The following is a 22,567-nucleotide window of genomic DNA, read 5'->3' as shown; positions in this document are numbered from 1 at the left end:
AAAAATGACGTAGGGTTCCCCCTAGTTTTGTAGCCAGCTAGGGTAAAGCAGACGGCTGCAGCCTGCAGACCACAGCTGGCAACCTCACCTTGGCTGGTAATCCAAAACTGAGGGCACCCCACGCTGTTATTTTAAATTAAATAAATAATTTAAAAAAAAAACACGTAGGGGTCCCCCAAAATTGGATCACCAGCCAAGGTAAAGCAGACAGCTGGGGCCTGATATTCTCAGACTAGGGAGGTCCATGGTTATTGGAATCTCCCCAGCCTAAAAATAGCAGGCCGCAGCCGCCCCAGAAGTGGCGCATCCATTAGATGCGCCAATCCTGGTGCTTCGCCCCAGCTCATCCCGCGCCCTGGTGCGGTGGCAAACGGGGTAATATATGGTGTTAATACCAGATGTGTAATGTCACCTGGCATCAAGCCCTGGGGTTGGTGAGGTCAGGCGTCTATCAGATACCCGACATCACCAACCCAGTCAGTAATAAACAAAAATAGACGACAAACACATTTTTATTTGAAAAAACACTCCCCAAAACATTCCCTCTTTAACCAATTTATTAGAATGAAAAACAAATCCAGGTCTGGTGTAATCCAAGGGGTTGCCATGACGATCCACACTGTCCCAGTCAATGAAGAGCAGGATGTTCCCCATTGGCTGGGAGAGCAATGCAGTGACCTGAGCTAACATCAATGGGTCAGCCCAGGTCACTGCAGGGCATGACAAGTGCTGCTGTCAGCGAGGTACATTACCTGCGCTGATCTCCAGCACACTGACAGCACCTGTCACTGAGTTCAATGACCGCCGCCTTCACACCAAGTATCGCGAGAGGTCCGTGACATCTCGGGTGGGAAGCGAGAGGTGATGTGACAAGCGGCGGCCATGGAGGACAGTGACAGCGCTGAGGTCTGGATGGCGGGACTTCACCACCGCAGGTAAGCCGAGCGGGGGGGGGGAGGGGGGGTGCGTGTGTGAGAGTGTGTGTGTGTGTGTGTGTATATGTATGTATACATGCCGCGGGCAGGAGGGGGCGGAGCGAGCTGAGCGGGAAGTGTGGGCTTCCTGCACGTAACTAAGATAAACATCGGGTTACTAACCAAGCGCTTTGCTTGGATACCCGATGTTTATCTTGGTTACCAGCTTCTGGCAGGCTGCCAGCGATGGCTCCTGCACACTGCAGCTGTAAAAAGCCCTGCTTTTTGCTGCTAGAACCGTTCTCGAACGTTTCTAGAACTATCGAGCTTTTAGCAAAAAGCTCGAGTTCTAGTTCGATCTCGAACAGCCCAAAAATCACTCGAGCCTAGAACTGGAGAACCACGAACCGCGAACCGCGCTCAACTCTAGTCAGGACAGCACAGCACAGGTCAGGACAGCACAGGTCAGGACAGCACAGGTCAGGACAGCACAGGTCAGGACAGCACAGCACAGGTCAGGACAGCACAGCACAGGTCAGGACAGCACAGCACAGGTCAGGACAGCACAGCACAGGTCAGGACAGCACTGCACAGGTCAGGACAGCACAGCACAGGTCAGGACAGCACAGCACAGGTCAGGACAGCACAGCACAGGTCAGGACAGCACAGCACAGGTCAGGACAGCACAGGTCAGGACAGCACAGCACAGGTCAGGACAGCACAGGTCAGGACAGCACAGGTCAGGACAGGACAGCACAGCACAGGTCAGGACAGCACAGCACAGCACAGGTCAGGACAGCACAGCACAGGTCAGGTCAGGACAGCACAGGTCAGGACAGCACAGAACAGGTCAGGACAGCACAGAACAGGTCAGGACAGCACAGCACAGGTCAGGACAGCACAGCACAGGTCAGGACAGCACAGCACAGCACAGCACAGGACAGCACAGCACAGGACAGCACAGCACAGGTCAGGACAGCACAGGTCAGGACAGCACAGGTCAGGACAGGACAGGTCAGGATAGCACAGGTCAGGACAGCACAGGTCAGGACAGCACAGGTCAGGACAGCACAGGTCAGGTCAGGACAGCACAGGTCAGGTCAGGACAGCACAGGTCAGGTCAGGACAGCACAGGTCAGGTCAGGACAGCACAGGTCAGGTCAGGACAGCACAGCACAGGTCAGGACAGCACAGCACAGGTCAGGACAGCACAGCACAGGTCAGGACAGCACAGCACAGGTCAGGACAGCACAGCACAGGTCAGGACAGCACAGCACAGGTCAGGACAGCACAGCACAGGTCAGGACAGCACAGCACAGCACAGGTCAGGACAGCACAGCACAGGTCAGGACAGCACAGCACAGGTCAGGACAGCACAGCACAGCACAGCACAGGTCAGGACAGCACAGCACAGGTCAGGACAGCACAGGTCAGGACAGCACAGCACAGGTCAGGACAGCACAGGTCAGCACAGCACAGGTCAGCACAGCACAGCACAGGTCAGCACAGCACAGGTCAGGACAGCACAGCACAGGTCAGGACAGCACAGCACAGGTCAGGACAGCACAGCACAGGTCAGGTCAGCACAGCACAGGTCAGGTCAGGACAGCACAGGTCAGGTCAGGACAGCACAGGTCAGGTCAGGACAGCACAGGTCAGGACAGCACAGCACAGGTCAGGTCAGGACAGCACAGGTCAGGTCAGGACAGCACAGGTCAGGACAGGACAGCACAGGTCAGGACAGGACAGCACAGGTCAGGTCAGGTCAGGACAGCACAGGTCAGGACAGCACAGCACAGGACAGGACAGCACAGCACAGGTCAGGACAGCACAGCACAGGTCAGGACAGCACAGCACAGGTCAGGACAGCACAGCACAGGTCAGGACAGCACAGCACAGGTCAGGACAGCACAGCACAGGTCAGGACAGCACAGCACAGGTCAGGACAGCACAGCACAGGTCAGGACAGCACAGCACAGGTCAGGACAGCACAGCACAGGTCAGGACAGCACAGCACAGGTCAGGACAGCACAGCACAGGTCAGGACAGCACAGGACAGGTCAGGACAGCACAGCACAGGTCAGGACAGCACAGGTCAGGACAGCACAGCACAGGTCAGGACAGCACAGCACAGGTCAGGACAGCACAGCACAGGTCAGGACAGCACAGCACAGGTCAGGACAGCACAGCACAGGTCAGGACAGCACAGCACAGGTCAGGACAGCACAGCACAGGTCAGGACAGCACAGCACAGGTCAGGACAGCACAGCACAGGTCAGGACAGCACAGCACAGGTAAGGACAGCACAGCACAGGTCAGGACAGCACAGCACAGGTCAGGACAGCACAGCACAGGTCAGGACAGCACAGGTCAGGACAGGACAGCACAGCACAGGTCAAGACAGCACAGCACAGGTCAAGACAGCACAGGTCAGGACAGCACAGCACAGGTCAAGACAGCACAGCACAGGTCAAGACAGCACAGCACAGGTCAAGACAGCACAGCACAGGTCAAGACAGCACAGCACAGCACAGGTCAAGACAGCACAGCACAGGTCAAGACAGCACAGCACAGGTCAGGACAGCACAGCACAGGTCAGGACAGCACAGCACAGGTCAGGACAGCACAGGTCAGGACAGCTCAGGTCAGGACAGCTCAGGTTAGGACAGCACAGGTCAGGACAGCACAGGTCAGGACAGCACAGGTCAGGACAGCACAGGTCAGGACAGCACAGGTCAGGACAGCACAGGTCAGGACAGCACAGGTCAGGACAGCACAGGTCAGGACAGCACAGGTCAGGACAGCACAGGTCAGGTCAGGACAGCACAGGTCAGGACAGCACAGGTCAGGACAGCACAGGTCAGGACAGCACAGCACAGGTCAGGACAGCACAGCACAGGTCAGGACAGCACAGGTCAGGTCAGGACAGCACAGGTCAGGACAGCACAGCACAGGTCAGGACAGCACAGGTCAGGACAGCAGAGCACAGCACAGGTCAGGACAGCACAGCACAGATCAGGACAGCACAGCACAGCACAGGTCAGGACAGCTCAGGTCAGGACAGCTCAGGTCAGGACAGCTCAGGTCAGGACAGCACAGGTCAGGACAGCACAGGTCAGGACAGCACAGGTCAGGACAGCACAGGTCAGGACAGCACAGGTCAGGACAGCACAGGTCAGGACAGCACAGCACAGCACAGGTCAGGACAGCACAGCACAGGTCAGGACAGCACAGCACAGGTCAAGACAGCACAGCACAGGTCAAGACAGCACAGCACAGGTCAAGACAGCACAGCACAGGTCAAGACAGCACAGCACAGGTCAAGACAGCACAGCACAGGTCAAGACAGCACAGCACAGGTCAAGACAGCACAGCACAGGTCAAGACAGCACAGCACAGGTCAAGACAGCACAGCACAGGTCAAGACAGCACAGGTCAGGACAGCTCAGGTCAGGTCAGGACAGCACAGCACAGCACAGGTCAGGACAGCACAGCACAGGTCAGGACAGCACAGCACAGCACAGGTCAGGACAGCACAGCACAGCACAGGTCAGGACAGAACAGCACAGGTCAGGACAGCACAGCACAGGTCAGGACAGCACAGGATAGCACAGGACAGCACAGCACAGCACAGGTCAGGTCAGGACAGCACAGCACAGGTCAGGACAGCACAGCACAGGTCAGGACAGCACAGCACAGGTCAGGATAGCACAGCACAGGTCAGGATAGCACAGCACAGGTCAATACAGCACAGCACAGGTCAATACAGCACAGCACAGGTCAATACAGCACAGTACAGGTCAATACAGCACAGCACAGGTCAGGACAGCACAGCACAGCACAGGTCAGGACAGCACAGCACAGGTCAGGACAGCACAGCACAGGTCAGGACAGCACAGCACAGGTCAGGACAGCACAGCACAGGTCAGGACAGCACAGCACAGGTCAGGACAGCTCAGGTCAGGACAGCACAGCACAGGTCAGGACAGCTCAGGTCAGGACAGCTCAGGTCAGGACAGCACAGGTCAGGACAGCACAGGTCAGGACAGCACAGGTCAGGACAGCACAGGTCAGGACAGCACAGGTCAGGACAGCACAGGTCAGGACAGCACAGGTCAGGACAGCACAGGTCAGGACAGCACAGGTCAGGACAGCACAGCACAGGTCAGGACAGCACAGCACAGGTCAGGACAGCACAGCACAGGTCAGGACAGCACAGCACAGGTCAGGACAGCACAGCACAGGTCAGGACAGCACAGCACAGGTCAGGACAGCACAGCACAGGTCAGGACAGCACAGCACAGGTCAGGACAGGACAGCACAGGTCAGGACAGCACAGCACAGGTCAGGACAGCACAGCACAGCACAGCACAGGTCAGGACAGCACAGCACAGGTCAGGACAGCACAGGTCAGGACAGCACAGGTCAAGACAGCACAGGTCAGGACAGCACAGGTCAGGTCAGGACAGCACAGCACAGCAGCCTGTCTTGTGATGACATAGAATGAGAGCACATCGGCCCCGTCACCTGATCTCCTCCGATGAGTACACGGTGAAGGAGACGTCCTGCAGGCGCCGCCATGGCACGTCCCGGGAAAACAGCATGGTGTGTACAGTGCTGGCGGCGGACACCGCTCACTGCCGCACACACACGTGCAGGACCCGGAAGAGGAATATTCCACTGTGCAACCAGGCCGGGGGTGCAGATGGTGACGGGAGCGGTGGATGATCCGCGACCCCCGCACTGTGACTACAACTTATGATGTGCACAGAATAGCACATCCGGGTCCTCTGTGACAGCCAGGCGCCGGGTGACAGGCTGCGGCTCTGTACAGCATAAAAGCCGGTCCCCCCTTTTTTCTTGGTACAGTCCGGCAGCGGACATCCTGACAACAATATGGCGCTGTCCTGGGGACAGCTGCGGGCTGTCTGTGCCCGGACAGGACCACTGCTCAGGTAGAGGGGTGTATTGTGGGGTAATGGGCAATGGGGTGTAAGGACGAGACCATCCTATTTGTGGGGGTATAAGAAGTGTGTGTACATCCCCTCCAGCAGAGGGCGCAGTCTGTACACAGCGGGCAGTATACAGGGGCCGGGCAGCCTGTGTACATCCCTCCAGCAGAGGGCGCAGTCTGTACACAGCGGGCAGTATACAGTAGCCGGGCAGCCTGTGTACATCCCCCTCCAGCAGAGGGCGCAGTCTGTACACAGCGGGCAGTATACAGGGGCCGGGCAGCCTGTGTACATCCCTCCAGCAGAGGGCGCAGTCTGTACACAGCGGGCAGTATACAGGGGCCGGGCAGCCTGTGTACATGCCTCCAGCAGAGGGCGCAGTCTGTACACAGCGGGCAGTATACAGGGGCCGGGCAGCCTGTGTACATCCCTCCAACAGAGGGCGCAGTCTGTACACAGCGGGCAGTATACAGGGGCCGGGCAGCCTGTGTACATCCCTCCAGCAGAGGGCGCAGTCTGTACACAGCGGGCAGTATACAGGGGCCGGGCAGCCTGTGAACATCCCCACCAGCAGAGTGCGCAGTCTGTACACAGCAGGCAGTATACAGGGGCCGGGCAGCCTGTGTACATGCCTCCAGCAGAGGGCGCAGTCTGTACACAGTGGGCAGTATACAGGGGCCGGGCAGCCTGTGTACATCCCCTCCAGCAGAGGGCGCAGTCTGTACTCAGCGGGCAGTATACAGGGGCCGGGCAGCCTGTGTACATGCCTCCAGCAGAGGGCGCAGTCTGTACACAGCGGGCAGTATACAGGGGCCGGGCAGCCTGTGTACATCCCCTCCAGCAGATGGCGCAGTCTGTACACAGCGGGCAGTATACAGGGGCCGGGCAGCCTGTGTACATGCCTCCAGCAGAGGGTGCAGTCTGTACACAGTGGGCAGTATACAGGGGCCGGGCAGCCTGTGTACATCCCTCCAGCAGAGGGCGCAGTCTGTACACAGCGGGCAGTATACAGGGGCCGGGCAGCCTGTGTACATCCCTCCAGCAGAGGGCGCAGTCTGTACACAGCGGGCAGTATACAGTAGCCGGGCAGCCTGTGTACATCCCCCTCCAGCAGAGGGCGCAGTCTGTACACAGCGGGCAGTATACAGGGGCCGGGCAGCCTGTGTACATCCCTCCAGCAGAGGGCGCAGTCTGTACACAGCGGGCAGTATACAGGGGCCGGGCAGCCTGTGTACATGCCTCCAGCAGAGGGCGCAGTCTGTACACAGCGGGCAGTATACAGGGGCCGGGCAGCCTGTGTACATCCCTCCAACAGAGGGCGCAGTCTGTACACAGCGGGCAGTATACAGGGGCCGGGCAGCCTGTGTACATCCCTCCAGCAGAGGGCGCAGTCTGTACACAGCGGGCAGTATACAGGGGCCGGGCAGCCTGTGAACATCCCCACCAGCAGAGTGCGCAGTCTGTACACAGCAGGCAGTATACAGGGGCCGGGCAGCCTGTGTACATGCCTCCAGCAGAGGGCGCAGTCTGTACACAGTGGGCAGTATACAGGGGCCGGGCAGCCTGTGTACATCCCCTCCAGCAGAGGGCGCAGTCTGTACTCAGCGGGCAGTATACAGGGGCCGGGCAGCCTGTGTACATGCCTCCAGCAGAGGGCGCAGTCTGTACACAGCGGGCAGTATACAGGGGCCGGGCAGCCTGTGTACATCCCCTCCAGCAGAGGGCGCAGTCTGTACACAGCGGGCAGTATACAGGGGCCGGGCAGCCTGTGCACATCCCCACCAGCAGAGTGCGCAGTCTGTACACAGCAGGCAGTATACAGGGGCCGGGCAGCCTGTGTACATGCCTCCAGCAGAGGGCACAGTCTGTACACAGCGGGCAGTATACAGGGGCCGGGCAGCCTGTGTATATGCCTCCAGCAGAGGGTGCAGTCTGTACACAGTGGGCAGTATACAGGGGCCGGGCAGCCTGTGTACATCCCTCCAGCAGAGGGCGCAGTCTGTACACAGCGGGCAGTATACAGGGGCCGGGCAGCCTGTGTACATGCCTCCAGCAGAGGGCGCAGTCTGTACACAGCGGGCAGTATACAGGGGCCGGGCAGCCTGTGCACATCCCCCACCAGCAGATTGCGCAGTCTGTACACAGCAGGCAGTATACAGGGGCCGGGCAGCCTGTGTACATCCCCACCAGCAGAGGGTGCAGTCTGTACACAGCGGGCAGTATACAGGGGCCGGGCAGCCTGTGTACATCCCCTCCAGCAGAGGGCGCAGTCTGTACACAGCGGGCAGTATACAGGGGCCGGGCAGCCTGTGCACATCCCCACCAGCAGAGTGCGCAGTCTGTACACAGCAGGCAGTATACAGGGGCCGGGCAGCCTGTGTACATGCCTCCAGCAGAGGGCACAGTCTGTACACAGCGGGCAGTATACAGGGGCCGGGCAGCCTGTGTATATGCCTCCAGCAGAGGGTGCAGTCTGTACACAGTGGGCAGTATACAGGGGCCGGGCAGCCTGTGTACATCCCTCCAGCAGAGGGTGCAGTCTGTACACAGCGGGCAGTATACAGGGGCCGGGCAGCCTGTGTACATGCCTCCAGCAGAGGGCGCAGTCTGTACACAGCGGGCAGTATACAGGGGCCGGGCAGCCTGTGCACATCCCCCACCAGCAGATTGCGCAGTCTGTACACAGCGGGCAGTATACAGGGGCCGGACAGCCTGTGTACATCCCCTCCAGCAGAGTTCGCAGTCTGTACACAGCGGGCAGTATACAGGGGCCGGGCAGCCCGTGTACATCCCCTCCAGCAGAGGGCGCAGTCTGTACACAGCGGGCAGTATACAGGGGCCGGGCAGCCTGTGTACATGCCTCCAGCAGAGTGCGCAGTCTGTACACAGCGGGCAGTATACAGGGGCCGGGCAGCCTGTGTACATCCCCTCCAGCAGAGTTCGCAGTCTGTACACAGCGGGCAGTATACAGGGGCCGGGCAGCCCGTGTACATCCCCTCCAGCAGAGTGCGCAGTCTGTACACAGCGGGCAGTATACAGGGGCCGGGCAGCCTGTGTACATCCCTCCAGCAGAGGGCGCAGTCTGTACACAGCGGGCAGTATACAGGGGCCGGGCAGCCTGTGTACATCCCTCCAGCAGAGGGCGCAGTCTGTACTCAGCGGGCAGTATACAGGGGCCGGGCAGCCTGTGTACATCCCCACCAGCAGAGTGCGCAGTCTGTACACAGCAGGCAGTATACAGGGGCCGGGCAGCCTGTGTACATGCCTCCAGCAGAGGGCACAGTCTGTACACAGCGGGCAGTATACAGGGGCCGGGCAGCCTGTGTATATGCCTCCAGCAGAGGGTGCAGTCTGTACACAGTGGGCAGTATACAGGGGCCGGGCAGCCTGTGTACATCCCTCCAGCAGAGGACGCAGTCTGTACACAGCGGGCAGTATACAGGGGCCGGGCAGCCTGTGTACATGCCTCCAGCAGAGGGCGCAGTCTGTACACAGCGGGCAGTATACAGGGGCCGGGCAGCCTGTGCACATCCCCACCAGCAGATTGCGCAGTCTGTACACAGCAGGCAGTATACAGGGGCCGGGCAGCCTGTGTACATCTCCTCCAGCAGAGGGCACAGTCTGTACACAGCGGGCAGTATACAGGGGCCGGGCAGCCTGTGTACATGCCTCCAGCAGAGGGCGCAATCTGTACACAGCGGGCAGTATACAGGGGCCGGGCAGCCTGTGCACATCCCCACCAGCAGAGTGCGCAGTCTGTACACAGCGGGCAGTATACAGGGGCCGGGCAGCCTGTGTACATCCCCTCCAGCAGAGTTCGCAGTCTGTACACAGCGGGCAGTATACAGGGGCCGGGCAGCCTGTGCACATCCCCACCAGCAGAGTGCGCAGTCTGTACACAGCAGGCAGTATACAGGGGCCGGGCAGCCTGTGTACATGCCTCCAGCAGAGGGCGCAGTCTGTACACAGCGGGCAGTATACAGGGGCCGGGCAGCCTGTGTACATCTCCTCCAGCAGAGGGCGCAGTCTGTACACAGCGGGCAGTATACAGGGGCCGGGCAGCCTGTGTACATCCCCTCCAGCAGAGTTCGCAGTCTGTACACAGCGGGCAGTAAACAGGGGCCGGGCAGCCTGTGCACATCCCCACCAGCAGAGTGCGCAGTCTGTACACAGCAGGCAGTATACAGGGGCCGGGCAGCCTGTGTACATATCCTCCAGCAGAGGGCGCAGTCTGTACACAGCGGGCAGTATACAGGGGCCGGGCAGCCTGTGTACATCCCCTCCAGCAGAGGACGCAGTCTGTACACAGCGGGCAGTATACAGGGGCCGGGCAGCCTGTGTACATCCCTCCAGCAGAGGGCGCAGTCTGTATACAGGGGCCGGGCAGCCTGTGTACATCTCCTCCAGCAGAGGGCGCAGTCTGTACACAGCGGGCAGTATACAGGGGCCGGGCAGCCTGTGTACATCCCTCCAGCAGAGGGCGCAGTCTGTATACAGGGGCCGGGCAGCCTGTGTACATCTCCTCCAGCAGAGGGCGCAGTCTGTACACAGTGGGCAGTATACAGGGGCCGGGCAGCCTGTGTACATCTCCTCCAGCAGAGGGCACAGTCTGTACACAGCGGGCAGTATACAGGGGCCGGGCAGCCTGTGTACATCCCCTCCAGCAGAGGGCGCAGTCTGTACACAGCGGGCAGTATACGGGGCCGGGCAGCCTGTGTACATGCCTCCAGCAGGGGGCGCAGTCTGTACACAGTGGGCAGTATACAGGGGCCGGGCAGCCTGTGTACATCCCTCCAGCAGAGGGCGCAGTCTGTACACAGCGGGCAGTATACAGGGGCCGGGCAGCCCGTGTACATCCCCTCCAGCAGAGGGCGCAGTCTGTACACAGCGGGCAGTATACGGGGCCGGGCAGCCTGTGTACATCCCCTCCAGCAGAGGGCGCAGTCTGTACACAGCGGGCAGTATACAGGGGCCGGGCAGCCTGTGTACATCCTCTCCAGCAGAGGGCGCAGTCTGTACACAGCGGGCAGTATACGGGGCCGGGCAGCCTGTGTACATGCCTCCAGCAGAGGGCGCAGTCTGTACACAGCGGGCAGTATACAGGGGCCGGGCAGCCTGTGTACATCACCTCCAGCAGAGGGCACAGTGTGATGGGGCCGGGCAGCCTGGCATTTGCTGTTCTATATATTCAGTTTGTAATCTTTCTGGGGCTTGTAGTGCTGCAGCACAGGGCACAGAAACTGTTCCCACAAAGCTGGAAGTTACAATTGTGCACAATGTCTGTTTGTGACCTTAGATGGACGGTGACACCTCTCAATATTGAATGTCCCAGGGCACTGGCGGACATAGAAGGGGCCTTTGTGCAAGAACACGATAGGGGCCCTTTGCTGCCCAATAACTTCATAATGCACAATGCCACCTGCTTTGGGGGTACAAATGGCCCCCTGATTTCTGACCCCTTGTGTGGCTGCACCAATGATATGTCCGCCCCTGTCCCAGGGGGCATCGTCAGGACGTCCCAGGAGCCGGTGTCCTGCTGGAAGACCCAAGACATAGGCGTATGCCCAGATTTATGACGCTGGGCACTACATTGCCCACCAAAATCTTCAGATTTTATGATCTCTTACACACAATCAAGGCACCCAGAGGCAGCAAAACAACCAAAACATTTCTGACCTCCACCATGTGTGACTGTAGGTATGGTGTTCTTTTCTTTGTAGGCCTCATTCCATTTTTGGTAAACAGCAGAATGATGGGCTTTTCCAAAAAGCTCTAGCTTGGTCTCATCTGTCCACAAGACGCTTTTCCAGAAAGATTTTGGTTACTGATGTACATTTTGGCAAACTGCAGTCTAGCTTTATTTTTTATTTCTCTGCGTCAGCAGAGGGGTCCTCCAGGGTCTCCTCCATACAGTTTCATTTCATTGAAATATCAATGGATAGTTTCTGCTGACACTGATGCCCCCTGAGCCTGCAGGACAGCTTGAATTTCCTTGGACCTTGATTGGGGCTTATCCACCATCCGGACTATCCTGTGTCCTTTCATCACTGAGTTTCCTGTGTTCTGCTGAGGACGCAGCTTATGTGATCTCAGATTGTTGACAGTTTCTAGGTAGTAATAAGACCTTTTCTTTCTGTATTGCACATTGAGGGAACAAGAACAAGAATGTTTTTCTCTGTGATTACCTCTTTATGTACTTTTTTTTTAACATTTTAGTTTTCTTTTTTATTCATTGTTTTGCAGACAATGGCCAAGAGCGTTCCCCCAGTCTACATTTGGCTCCCCAGGTTTGTGGCCCTTTTAGTAATTTGTCGTTTTAGGCGGAGGGGGCGATAACGAATACGGCCGTCATCACAGTCCTCCATGTCAGTCAAGTTTTATTTTGATCTTTCTTTTTGTCACCAGCTCTCCTGAGGCCGCTGGTAAATCCATGTATGTCCAGCTACATGTGCCACTCGTCTGCGCTGTGCTCCCCTCTCATCAGATCCACACGGAGCGTGTTCCTGCCAGCAGCACATAACCCGGCCCCAGCACAGGGCAGCGCCATTCTGAGCAGGTAAATGGGCACCTCCCTGGTGTATGGTGTTACAGAGATTGTCTGCAGGTCTGTCACCAGATTTTATACTATAAACTGTATACATTATTAAATGTTTTTCTTAGACCTGATGAGACTGGTGTACTTACTTTGGTAATCAATGTTCATATGACAAACTGTAAACCTTCAAAAGGATTAAATAGTCTATGTTCACCTAGCCTGATTGTCAGCTCCTCAGTGTGCCTCCTGCTGAATTTCCACCCACCTAATCTCACTGTCAGCTCATCAGTGTGCCTCCTCCCTGCTGCTGAATCTCCACCCACCTAATCTCACTGTCAGCTCATCAGTGTGCCTCCTCCCTGCTGCTGAATTTCCACCCACCTAATCTCACTGTCAGCTCATCAGTGTGCCTCCTCCCTGCTGCTGAATCTCCACCCACCTAATCTCACTGTCAGCTCCTCAGTGTGCCTCCTCCCTGCTGCTGAATCTCCACCCACCTAATCTCACTGTCAGCTCCTCAGTGTGCCTCCTCCCTGCTGCTGAATCTCCACCCACCTAATCTCACTGTCAGCTCCTCAGTGTGCCTCCACCCGAATGATGAATCTCTGCCCACCTAATCTCACTGTCAGCTCCTCAGTGTGCCTCCACCCGAATGATGAATCTCTGCCCACCTAATCTCACTGTCAGCTCCTCAGTGTGCCTCCACCCGAATGATGAATCTCTGCCCACCTAATCTCACTGTCAGCTCCTCAGTGTGCCTCCACCCGAATGATGAATCTCTGCCCACCTAATCTCACTGTCAGCTCCTCAGTGTGCCTCCACCCGAATGATGAATCTCTGCCCACCTAATCTCACTGTCAGCTCCTCAGTGTGCCTCCACCCGAATGATGAATCTCCACCCACCTAACCTCACTGTCAGCTCCTCAGTGTGCCTCCTCCCTGCTGCTGATTCTCCACCCACCTAATCTCACTGTCAGCTCCTCAGTGTGCCTCCTCCCTGCTACTGAATCTCCACCCACCTAATCTCACTGTCAGCTCCTCAGTGTGCCTCCTCCCTGCTGCTGAATCTCCACCCACCTAGCCTCACTGTCAGCTCCTCAGTGTGCCTCCTCCCTGCTGCTGAATCTCCACCCACCTAATCTCACTGTCAACTCCTCAGTGTGCCTCCTCCCTGCTGCTGAATCTCCTCCCACCTAATCTCACTGTCAGCTCCTCAGTGTGCCTCCTGCTGAATTTCCACCCACCTAATCTCACTGTCAGCTCATCAGTGTGCCTCCTCCCTGCTGCTGAATCTCCACCCACCTAATCTAAATGTCAGCTCCTCAGTGTGCCTCCTCCCTGCTGCTGAATCTCCACCCACCTAATCTCACTGTCAGCTCATCAGTGTGCCTCCTCCCTGCTGCTGAATTTCCACCCACCTAATCTCACTGTCAGCTCATCAGTGTGCCTCCTCCCTGCTGCTGAATCTCCACCCACCTAATCTCACTGTCAGCTCCTCAGTGTGCCTCCACCCGAATGATGAATCTCTGCCCACCTAATCTCACTGTCAGCTCCTCAGTGTGCCTCCACCCGAATGATGAATCTCTGCCCACCTAATCTCACTGTCAGCTCCTCAATGTGCCTCCACCCGAATGATGAATCTCTGCCCACCTAATCTCACTGTCAGCTCCTCAGTGTGCCTCCACCCGAATGATGAATCTCCACCCACCTAATCTCACTGTCAGCTCCTCAGTGTGCCTCCTCCCTGCTGCTGATTCTCCACCCACCTAATCTCACTGTCAGCTCCTCAGTGTGCCTCCTCCCTGCTGCTGATTCTCCACCCACCTAGCCTCACTGTCAGCTCCTCAGTGTGCCTCCACCCTGCTGCTGAATCTCAACCCACCTAACCTCACTGTCAGCTGCTCAGTGTGCCTCCTCCCTGTTTCTGAATCTCCACCCACCTAATCTCACTGTCAGCTCCTCAGTGTGCCTCCTCCCTGCTACTGAATCTCCACCCACCTAATCTCACTGTCAGCTCCTCAGTGTGCCTCCTCCCTGCTGCTGAATCTCCACCCACCTAGCCTCACTGTCAGCTCCTCAGTGTGCCTCCTCCCTGCTGCTGAATCTCTACGCACCTAGCCTCACTGTCAGCTCCTCAGTGTGCCTCCTTCCTGTTACTGAATCTCCACCCACCTAATCTCCTTGTCAGCTCCTCAGTGTGCTTCCTTTCTGTTGAGATCTAACACTGCCTAGTACAAGCTGCAGCTGTCAGGCTTGGTGTGAGGATATTGAATTTACTTGGAAGTTTATTATCAGAATTGTACATCATTTCTGACGAGGATTTTCACAGATAGTCTCCACCCACCAGCTCAGAGACAACTGAACATTAGAGAGAGAGCCCGAAGAAGGGTAACCTGCAGGATACAAGTCATATAATGGCCGGAAATAATGCTATTCCTCATGTACACAGATGATTTATACTAAATAACCACCTGAACAATGGGTTTGGATGTCTTTTACCAGTGATCTTTTTTTTATGGGAAGCTTAGCCCCTGCTTTTGTCTCCTTAGTGTGACTCCATTGCTTCCGAGCCTCCTTCATCAGCCTTCGAGGACCATCACATATATAAGCCTCCGGAAGGGGAAGGGCAAGTCTGTGAGATCTGTCATCAAACGCTTTATGCGTTTGCACTGTGGACTGTGGATTCGGAGAAAGGTACCGTTATCAAGGGAGGAATTTGGGTGAAGACTGCTAATGGAGTCTTCGTTTGGGATATTCAGAGACTGTGCCGTATTAGCTGTATATCAGTGCCGATATATCAATGTATCAGACAATGAATACATAAGACATGTTCTCTCTTTCAGCCAGCGTCATTCACTGAACTCGTGTATTCCAAGACACCCAATTATACAATCTGCATTTCTAACCTTGAAGCTAGAACAAGGGAGTAAGGAGTATTCAACTCCTTATTTTCTCCCAGCATATCTTTGTTTGTTAAAACATTCTTTCTGTGTAAACATTACTGATAAGACTGTTGCTCATTATTTGAAAACTTCCATTATTTGTACATCTGTTCACTTATCCTTGGTAACCCCTTCATGACTATACAACTTTTATAGATCTGTGCAATTGCTACATAGACAGACAGATTATTATGCAACTACATCTACATTTTGATTATTTATATACACAGATATTCTTATTACGTTTAAACAAACATACTACAGCTCAGACCACCTTCACACCGTCATTTTTCTGAAAAAGATCTGACTCTACAGAATTTGGGTTACAACCCCGTTGGAGGTGCCTGTGTCCCCTGCAGTGTCTCAGCGATTGTGCTGGAAGCTCAGGAATCGGTAATTTAATGGTGAAAATAAATAATCCCATCAATTTCATCAGTATCGGGTCACAAGTGTCTAGTTTTAGCTCTTTGGTCACTATTTATATAGTATACCCAGTATTTACAAGGGGGCGGTGCTCACAAGAGTCTTGGGGTGGGGCCTTTTTGGGCCACTTTGCATAATTTCCCTTTGAGCACCACCCATGTTGGGTGCACTAAATAAAAAAGCCATTTTTTGGAAGTGTATACCTTCCCGACTAAACGACTTTTTTATTAATTTATTTTTTTTAATGTTTTTTTTTTATTGATTTTTTTTTTTTTTTTTTTTATTTTTCTATGAAAAGAAAGAAAAATATAATAAATAAACCCACATCGTATTACCAAATAAAAGGGGCGAATAGGAAAGTGGCTGGAGAGACACCAAAATAAAGTCTTAACTTTGACACCAAGGAGGTTATGAATAAGGAATCGTGGGTTGTGAGAGCCGCAACTACTGAAAAGCCTAATTCGGCTGCAGGAGTTACACGGTTAATACCGTATTTTTCGTTTTATAAGATGCATCCCAAATTTAGAAAAAAAAATATGGGGGTTTGTTTTATAATCCGGTGGTGTCTTACCGGGGGAGGGTGCAGCAGCGGTAGTGTAGTGGGGTCACAGGAGGCAGGGGCGGTGGTGGAATAGGGCGATGCTCAGTGGCGCTATGAGACAGGAACATCCAGAAACTGTCGGCGGTGCAGGCTTCAAAGAAATGACGCCCGGAGTTGGCACGTGTGCAGATTGAGCTATTGACTCAAAGACGAGCCAAGATCTCATCTGTGCATGTGCCACTTCTGTGCGCCATTTTACTAAGTCTGTTACTGGGAGAGCAATGGACCGGAGGTGACGCGTGCGCAGATGAGATCTTGAGCCTTGAGGTCCATCTGCGCATGCGCCGACTCCAAGCACCATTTCTTTGAAGCCTGTACTGATGTCATTTTCAGGATGTCTCGTGCCTCACCAGCAGTGAGCACAGCACAGTGCCCACAGCCTGCAGGATTCCCCCTACCTCACACCCCCCCCGTAGTGAGCACCAGCACTGCACAGTGCCCACGGCCCGCAGCATTGCCCCTACCTCACCCCCCGTAGCGAGCACCAGCACTGCACAGTGTCCACAGCCCGCAGCATTGCCCCTACCTCACCCCCCCGTAGCGAGCACCAGCACTGCACAGTGCCCACAGCCCACAGCATTGCCCCTGCCTCACCCCCGCGTAGCGAGCACCAGCACAGCACAGTGCCCACAGCCTGCAGCATTGCCCCTGCCTCCCCCCCCCCCCCCCCCCGTAGCGAGCACCAGTGCAGCACAGTTCCCACAGCCCACAGCATTGCCCCTGCCTCACCCCCCGTAGCGAGCACCAGCGCAGTGCCCACAGCCCGCAGCATTGCCCCTGCCTCACCCCACCCCGTAGCGACCACCAGCACAGCGCAGTGCCCACAGTCCGCAGCATTGCCCCTGCCTCACCCCCCCGTAGCGAGCACCAGCACAGCGTAGTGCCCACAGCCTGCAGCATTGCCCCTTCGCCCCTGCCTCACCCCCTGTAGCGAGCACCAGCACAGCACAGTACCCACAGCTCGCAGCATTGCCCCTGCCTCACCTACCGCAGCAAGCACAGCCTGACATTACCATCAGCACTGCCCACAGCATCTCCCCTGCCTCTCTACCATCCCCCGGGAATCTACATTCAGATTATAAGACACACCTCTCATTTTCCTTACAAATTTTTGGGATTAAAAGTACATGTTATAGTCTGAAAAATACAGTAGATGCTAAAACACTGGTAGGAAGGGGATGACCCGCGCTCCATGGAGGAGAAAACTGTAGGATTAATCTTGATTTATTTTTTTTAACGCGTTTCAGACTTAAAACTCCTTCTTCAGGACAATCGCAATCGATTTTATTTTTTTAATGAAGTTTTTAACTTCTGAAAGCGTCAACAAATCCCTATTCTTCACAGTTTTCTTGTCCATGGCAGTATGGATTAACCCCTTTCTTCCAGTCTTTTATCATCCAGCAGATATTTGAATATCCGAATTAGAAGAAAAAAAAGAGTAGAGTTTTGCCATTTAAAGGGGCACTCCAGGGCAAATTAAAAAAATAAAATAAAAAGTATTCTACTGGACACACCTTGATAAACTATAAAACTAACATCCATACTGTTGTTTATAATCCTGATAGGAGCTGCTGCTGAATGTGATGGTGGATCTGCTCCTCGGGGCTCCCCCTCCCTTCTGGGACGTTATGTCACACATTAGGGGCATGGTCTGCTCCTGGCTTTTAATAACATCCGGCCATCTGACAGCTAAAGTGTTATAGTGTTTAGCCCTTTTAATGATGTGCAAATAAGGCGCCATCTTTATTGTAACACCTAATATTTTACAGGCCGGTTATAAAAAGAAGCTGTGGAAGAAGTCGGCCGCCAGGAAGAAGCGTCTCCGAGAAATCGTATTCTGTAACAAAACGCAGAGCAAACTGCTAGATAAGATGACCTCGTCCTTCTGGAAGAGGAGGAACTGGTATATCGACGACCCCTACCAGAAATACCACGACCGCACCAACCTCAAATTGTAGACCTGGATCTTACTAAACGTGTAATAAAGTATATATATGTATAAGCCTGATGTTGTGTGTCACTGGGAACCTGTGTTACATTACAATTTGGGTTGTTCAGCATCAAAGACTGGAAACATGGCTTCCAAAACCAGTGCCAAACCAGTTTACATCACATTTCCACTAATGGCAATTGCAGTGCCCTAAGGGGCTTTGTTTTGTGTTTTTATTTTTTTGTAGTACCATGGTCATGGACTCCCAGTAAACTTTAGAATGAAGGAATTGTGGTGCTACTTTTAGGGTAATCAGGATAACTTGTTGATCACTGTGGATCCCACCACTGATATACCCACTGATTCCAAAATTGGGAGTCTGAAAGCCCTATGAAAGTGCCTGGAAGGAGAACGCCAGCACCCGAGAACAGCCATTGTACACATTGTATGGAGCCTTAAGCCTGCTTTACACGAGTCGATCTATCGTGCGATAGCACGAGTGATTACCCGCCCCTGTCATTTTTGCGTCACGGGCAAATCGCTGCCCGTGGCGCACAAACTTGTTTAACCCCCGTCACACGCACTTACCTTCCGGACGACCTCGCTGTGGGCGGTGAACGTCCACTTCCTGAAGTGGGAGGGACGTTCGGCGTCACAGCGACGTCACACGGCAGCCGGCCAATAGAAGCGGAGGGGTGGAGATGAGCGGGATGTAAACATCCTGCTCACCTCCTTCCTTCCATTAAGCTGGCGGGTGCCGTGGGACGCAGGTACGCTGTGTTCATCATTCTCGTGGTGTCACACAGAGCAACGTGTGATGTCACGGAAACGATGAACAACCTGCACTCATGAAAATAAACGATATTATGAAAGTTAACGGCAAGTACACGATTTGTGAGTGATACTGCATCGCTCGGAGGTGTCACATGAGACGACGTTGTGCGCTATGCCGGATGTGCGTCACGAAAACCGTGACCCCCGACGACATATCGCACGATATATCGTCTCGTGTAAAGCCCGCATAAGTCTATCAAAGCTGTACGCTGTGTACTTCTGTCCGCCTTATGACCAGATATCAGTTAATTGCTGGGTGTTGGACCACCACTGATGTATCAATATTTTAGTCATAGTGTCTCTAAAATACACAATTCTTGATCGACTAAAGGGCACTTTACACGCAGCGATATCGCTAGCGAGCGTACCCGCCCCCGTCGGTTGTGCGTCACGGGCAAATCGCTGCCCATGGTTCACATCACTTACACCCGTCACACATACTTACCTGCCTAGCGACGTCACTGTGGCCGGCAAACCGCCTCTTTTCTAAGGGGGCGGTTCGTGCGGCGTCACTAAGTGGCCGCCCAATAGAAGCGGAGGGGCGGAGATGAGCGGGACGAACATCCCGCCCACCTCCTTCCTTCCTCATTGCCGGTGGCCGCAGGTACGGTGATGTTCCTGCGGTGTCACACGTAGCAATGTGTGCTGCCGCAGGAACGACAAACAACCAGCGTCCTGCAAGAGCAACAATAATCGGGAAAGGAACGACGCGTCAACGATTAGGTGAGTAATTTTGATCTTTAACGGACGTTCGTGTGTTTCACACGCAACAACGTCGCTAACGAGGCTGGATGTGCGTCACGAATTCCGTGACCCCAACGAGATCACATTAGCAATGTCGTTGCGTGTAAAGCAGCCTTAAGAACGGATCCTGCAGAGATCCCTTGGGAAAAAAGTTCTGCAAACACAAATTTTTGTCCATTACTGATATCTGCCGAATTTGTTTGTTTTTTTTTAACATGGGAGCCTATGGAGAACGGATCTGTTAACAGATTGCTATTTTGTCATCCGTTTTACTTGTATTTGTCACGGATCCGTTGTTTTCTTACAGGATCCGTTGCAAATGGAAGACAAATAGCAATCCGTTAACGGATCCATTCTCCATAGACTCCAATGTTAAGGTTTGCCGGATCTGTTTGTTTTTTTTTCCCCAACGGATTTCTGCAGGATCCGCTCTAACAGATGATTACAGGATATGTGAACTCAGCCGAAGCCCAGCTCCTTCTAGGCCTAAGAAAAATGTTATATGGTCCATTTTGGAACACTGAGGGGGAACCTGAGAGCTGAAAAATGCTGCACAAACCGAGGACAGAGGAGAGCTGATACATGCTGCCCAAACTGTGGACTGAGGGAACCTGAGATCTCATACATGCTACCAAAACTGTGGACTGAGGGAACCTGAGAGCTGAAAAATGCTGCCCAAACTGAGGACAGAGGAGAGCTGATACATGCTGCCCAAACTGTGGCCTGAGAGAACCTGAGAGCTGATACATGCTGCCCAAACTGTGGACTGAGGGAACCTGAGAGCTGAAAAATGCTGCCCAAACTGAGGACAGAGGAGAGCTGATACATGCTGCCCAAACCGTGGACTAAGAAAACCTGAGAGCTGATACATGCTGCCCAAACTGTGGACTGAGGGAACCTGAGAGCTGATACATGCTGCCCAAACTGTGGACTGAGGGAACCTGAGAGCTGATACATGCTGCCCAAACTGTGGAATGAGGGAACCTGAGAGCTGATACATGTTCCCAAACCATGGACAGAGGAAAGCTGATACATGCTGCCCAAACTGTGGAATGAGGGAACCTGAGAGCTGATACATGTTCCCAAACCGTGGACAGAGGAAAGCTGATACATGCTGCCCAAACCGTGGACAGTGGGAATCTGAGAGCTGATACATGCTGCCCAAACTGTGGACAGAGGGAACCTGAGAGCTGATACATGCTGCCCAAACCGTGGACAGTGGGAATCTGAGAGCTGATACATGCTACCCAAACTGTGGACTGAGGGAACCTGAGAGCTGATACATGTTCCCAAACCGTGGACAGAGTAAAGCTGATACATGCTGCCCAAACCGTGGACAGTGGGAATCTGAGAGCTGATACATGTTCCCAAACCGTGGACAGAGGAGAGCTGATACATGCTAACCAAACTGTGGACAGTGGGAACCTGAGAGCTGATACATGCTGCCCAAACCATGGACAGAGGGAACCTGAAAGCTGATACATGCTGCCCAAATCATGGACAGAAGGAACCTGAGAGCTGATACATGCTGCCCAAACTATGGACAGAGGGAACCTGAGAGCTGATACATGCTGCCCAAATCATGGACAGAAGGAACCTGAGAGCTGATACATGCTGCCCAAACCGTGGACAGAAGGAACCTGAGAGCTGATACATTCTGCCCAAACCATGGACAGAGGGAAGCTGAGAGATCATATATGCTGCCCAAACGATGGACAGAGGGAACCTGAGAGATCATACATGCTGCCCAAACCGTGGAGAGAGGGATCCTAAGAGTTGATACATGCTGCCCAAACCGTGGAGAGAGGGATCCTAAGAGTTGATACATGCTGCCCAAACCGTGGAGAGAGGGATCCTAAGAGTTGATACATGCTGCCCAAACCGTGTGCAGAATGAACCTGAGAGCTGATACCCGCTTGTCCGCATGTCTGTCCAGTGTACAGTGCGGCTCGGTGCTTGGCAGCTTTGAAAAGTAGTTATTTCTCTGACACCGCAGGGTTTCAAAGTCACCCATACCTGGCTGGGATAATACAGCCAGTGCCCGATATATCTCACCCACGGTTTGGGCAGCATGTGTCAGTTTTGAGGTTTCCTTTATGAGTTTTGAAGTTATTTTTTTGTTTTTTTTTTTATGTGGATTTTGCAAAAGAATCTGCTTTAAAATCCATGCAAAACGTCAACGTCAATGCAAAGCCTGGAAAAAAAAACACGTAAATTTGCAATTGCTTTTAAAAGTGCGGAATAGCAACAACTCTGCGCACTGAAAAAAAGGCTTTGGAAAAGATATGTAAAAAAAAAAACAACGCTGAAAAAAATGGAAAAAGCGTAAAAAAATGCAAAAAGACAAAAAACAAAGCAGATTACTGATCTACATTTTGATCCCGAAACTTGTGAGGTATGTACACACAATGCTGTGGTGCTGGGTTATTGTGTTTTAGTTTTTTTAAATAAATTTGGGTAAAACTGTGACATTTTTATATGATTTTTTATGCTTTTTTTTTTACAGCAATTTTAGATTTTTTTTCCAATTGATCTCTTTATTAGTTTAATAAATAGCAGATACCCCCCCCAAAAAAAAATAAAAAAAATCTGGGGTCACACACACTGTTTTATTGTTTTTCTTGCAGATTTTCACTACAGTCTTTGTTGCCCATAGCAACCAAGCTTCGCATAAGTAAATGAAAGCAAAGCG

General features: G+C 53.8%; 2 protein-coding genes across 2 annotated transcripts in view; one reads left to right on the top strand and one right to left on the bottom strand.

The window, feature by feature from the left end:
* Positions 1 to 5,565, bottom strand: part of POLR1A (RNA polymerase I subunit A) — a 155,288-nt gene extending 149,723 nt beyond the window's left edge. Inside the window, exon 1 of the mRNA XM_075332180.1 lies at positions 5,442 to 5,565. Coding sequence (XP_075188295.1) covers positions 5,442 to 5,518 — 77 coding nt within the window. The 5' untranslated portion in view covers positions 5,519 to 5,565. The remainder of the gene's footprint in view (positions 1 to 5,441) is intronic.
* A 148-nt stretch (positions 5,566 to 5,713) lies between these two features.
* On the top strand, positions 5,714 to 18,369 carry MRPL35 (mitochondrial ribosomal protein L35). Its single transcript, XM_075332659.1, has 5 exons — positions 5,714 to 5,869; positions 12,110 to 12,153; positions 12,272 to 12,422; positions 14,951 to 15,095; positions 18,137 to 18,369. Exons 1-5 carry the CDS (start codon positions 5,811 to 5,813, stop codon positions 18,323 to 18,325), a joined length of 588 nt encoding a protein of 195 aa, XP_075188774.1. The 5' UTR covers positions 5,714 to 5,810; the 3' UTR covers positions 18,326 to 18,369.
* The last annotated feature ends 4,198 nt before the right edge of the window (positions 18,370 to 22,567 follow it).

This window comes from Anomaloglossus baeobatrachus, chromosome 1 (assembly GCF_048569485.1).
Source record: "Anomaloglossus baeobatrachus isolate aAnoBae1 chromosome 1, aAnoBae1.hap1, whole genome shotgun sequence".
Classification (NCBI taxonomy): domain Eukaryota; kingdom Metazoa; phylum Chordata; class Amphibia; order Anura; family Aromobatidae; genus Anomaloglossus; species Anomaloglossus baeobatrachus.
The sequence above is the reverse complement of the archived record's forward strand: the minus strand, read 5'-3'. Positions and strand labels throughout refer to the sequence as shown.

What these genes read in the sequence shown, in the direction of transcription:
- MRPL35 (XM_075332659.1), top strand. Translation starts at nt 5,811, where the DNA reads ATGGCGCTGTCCTGGGGACAGCTGCGGGCTGTCTGTGCCCGGACAGGA. An exon ending in CGGACAGGACCACTGCTCAG is followed by an intron (nt 5,870 to 12,109) that starts GTAGAGGGGTGT and finishes ATTGTTTTGCAG; the next exon opens with ACAATGGCCAAGAGCGTTCC. An exon ending in GACTGTGGATTCGGAGAAAG is followed by an intron (nt 15,096 to 18,136) that starts GTACCGTTATCA and finishes AATATTTTACAG; the next exon opens with GCCGGTTATAAAAAGAAGCT.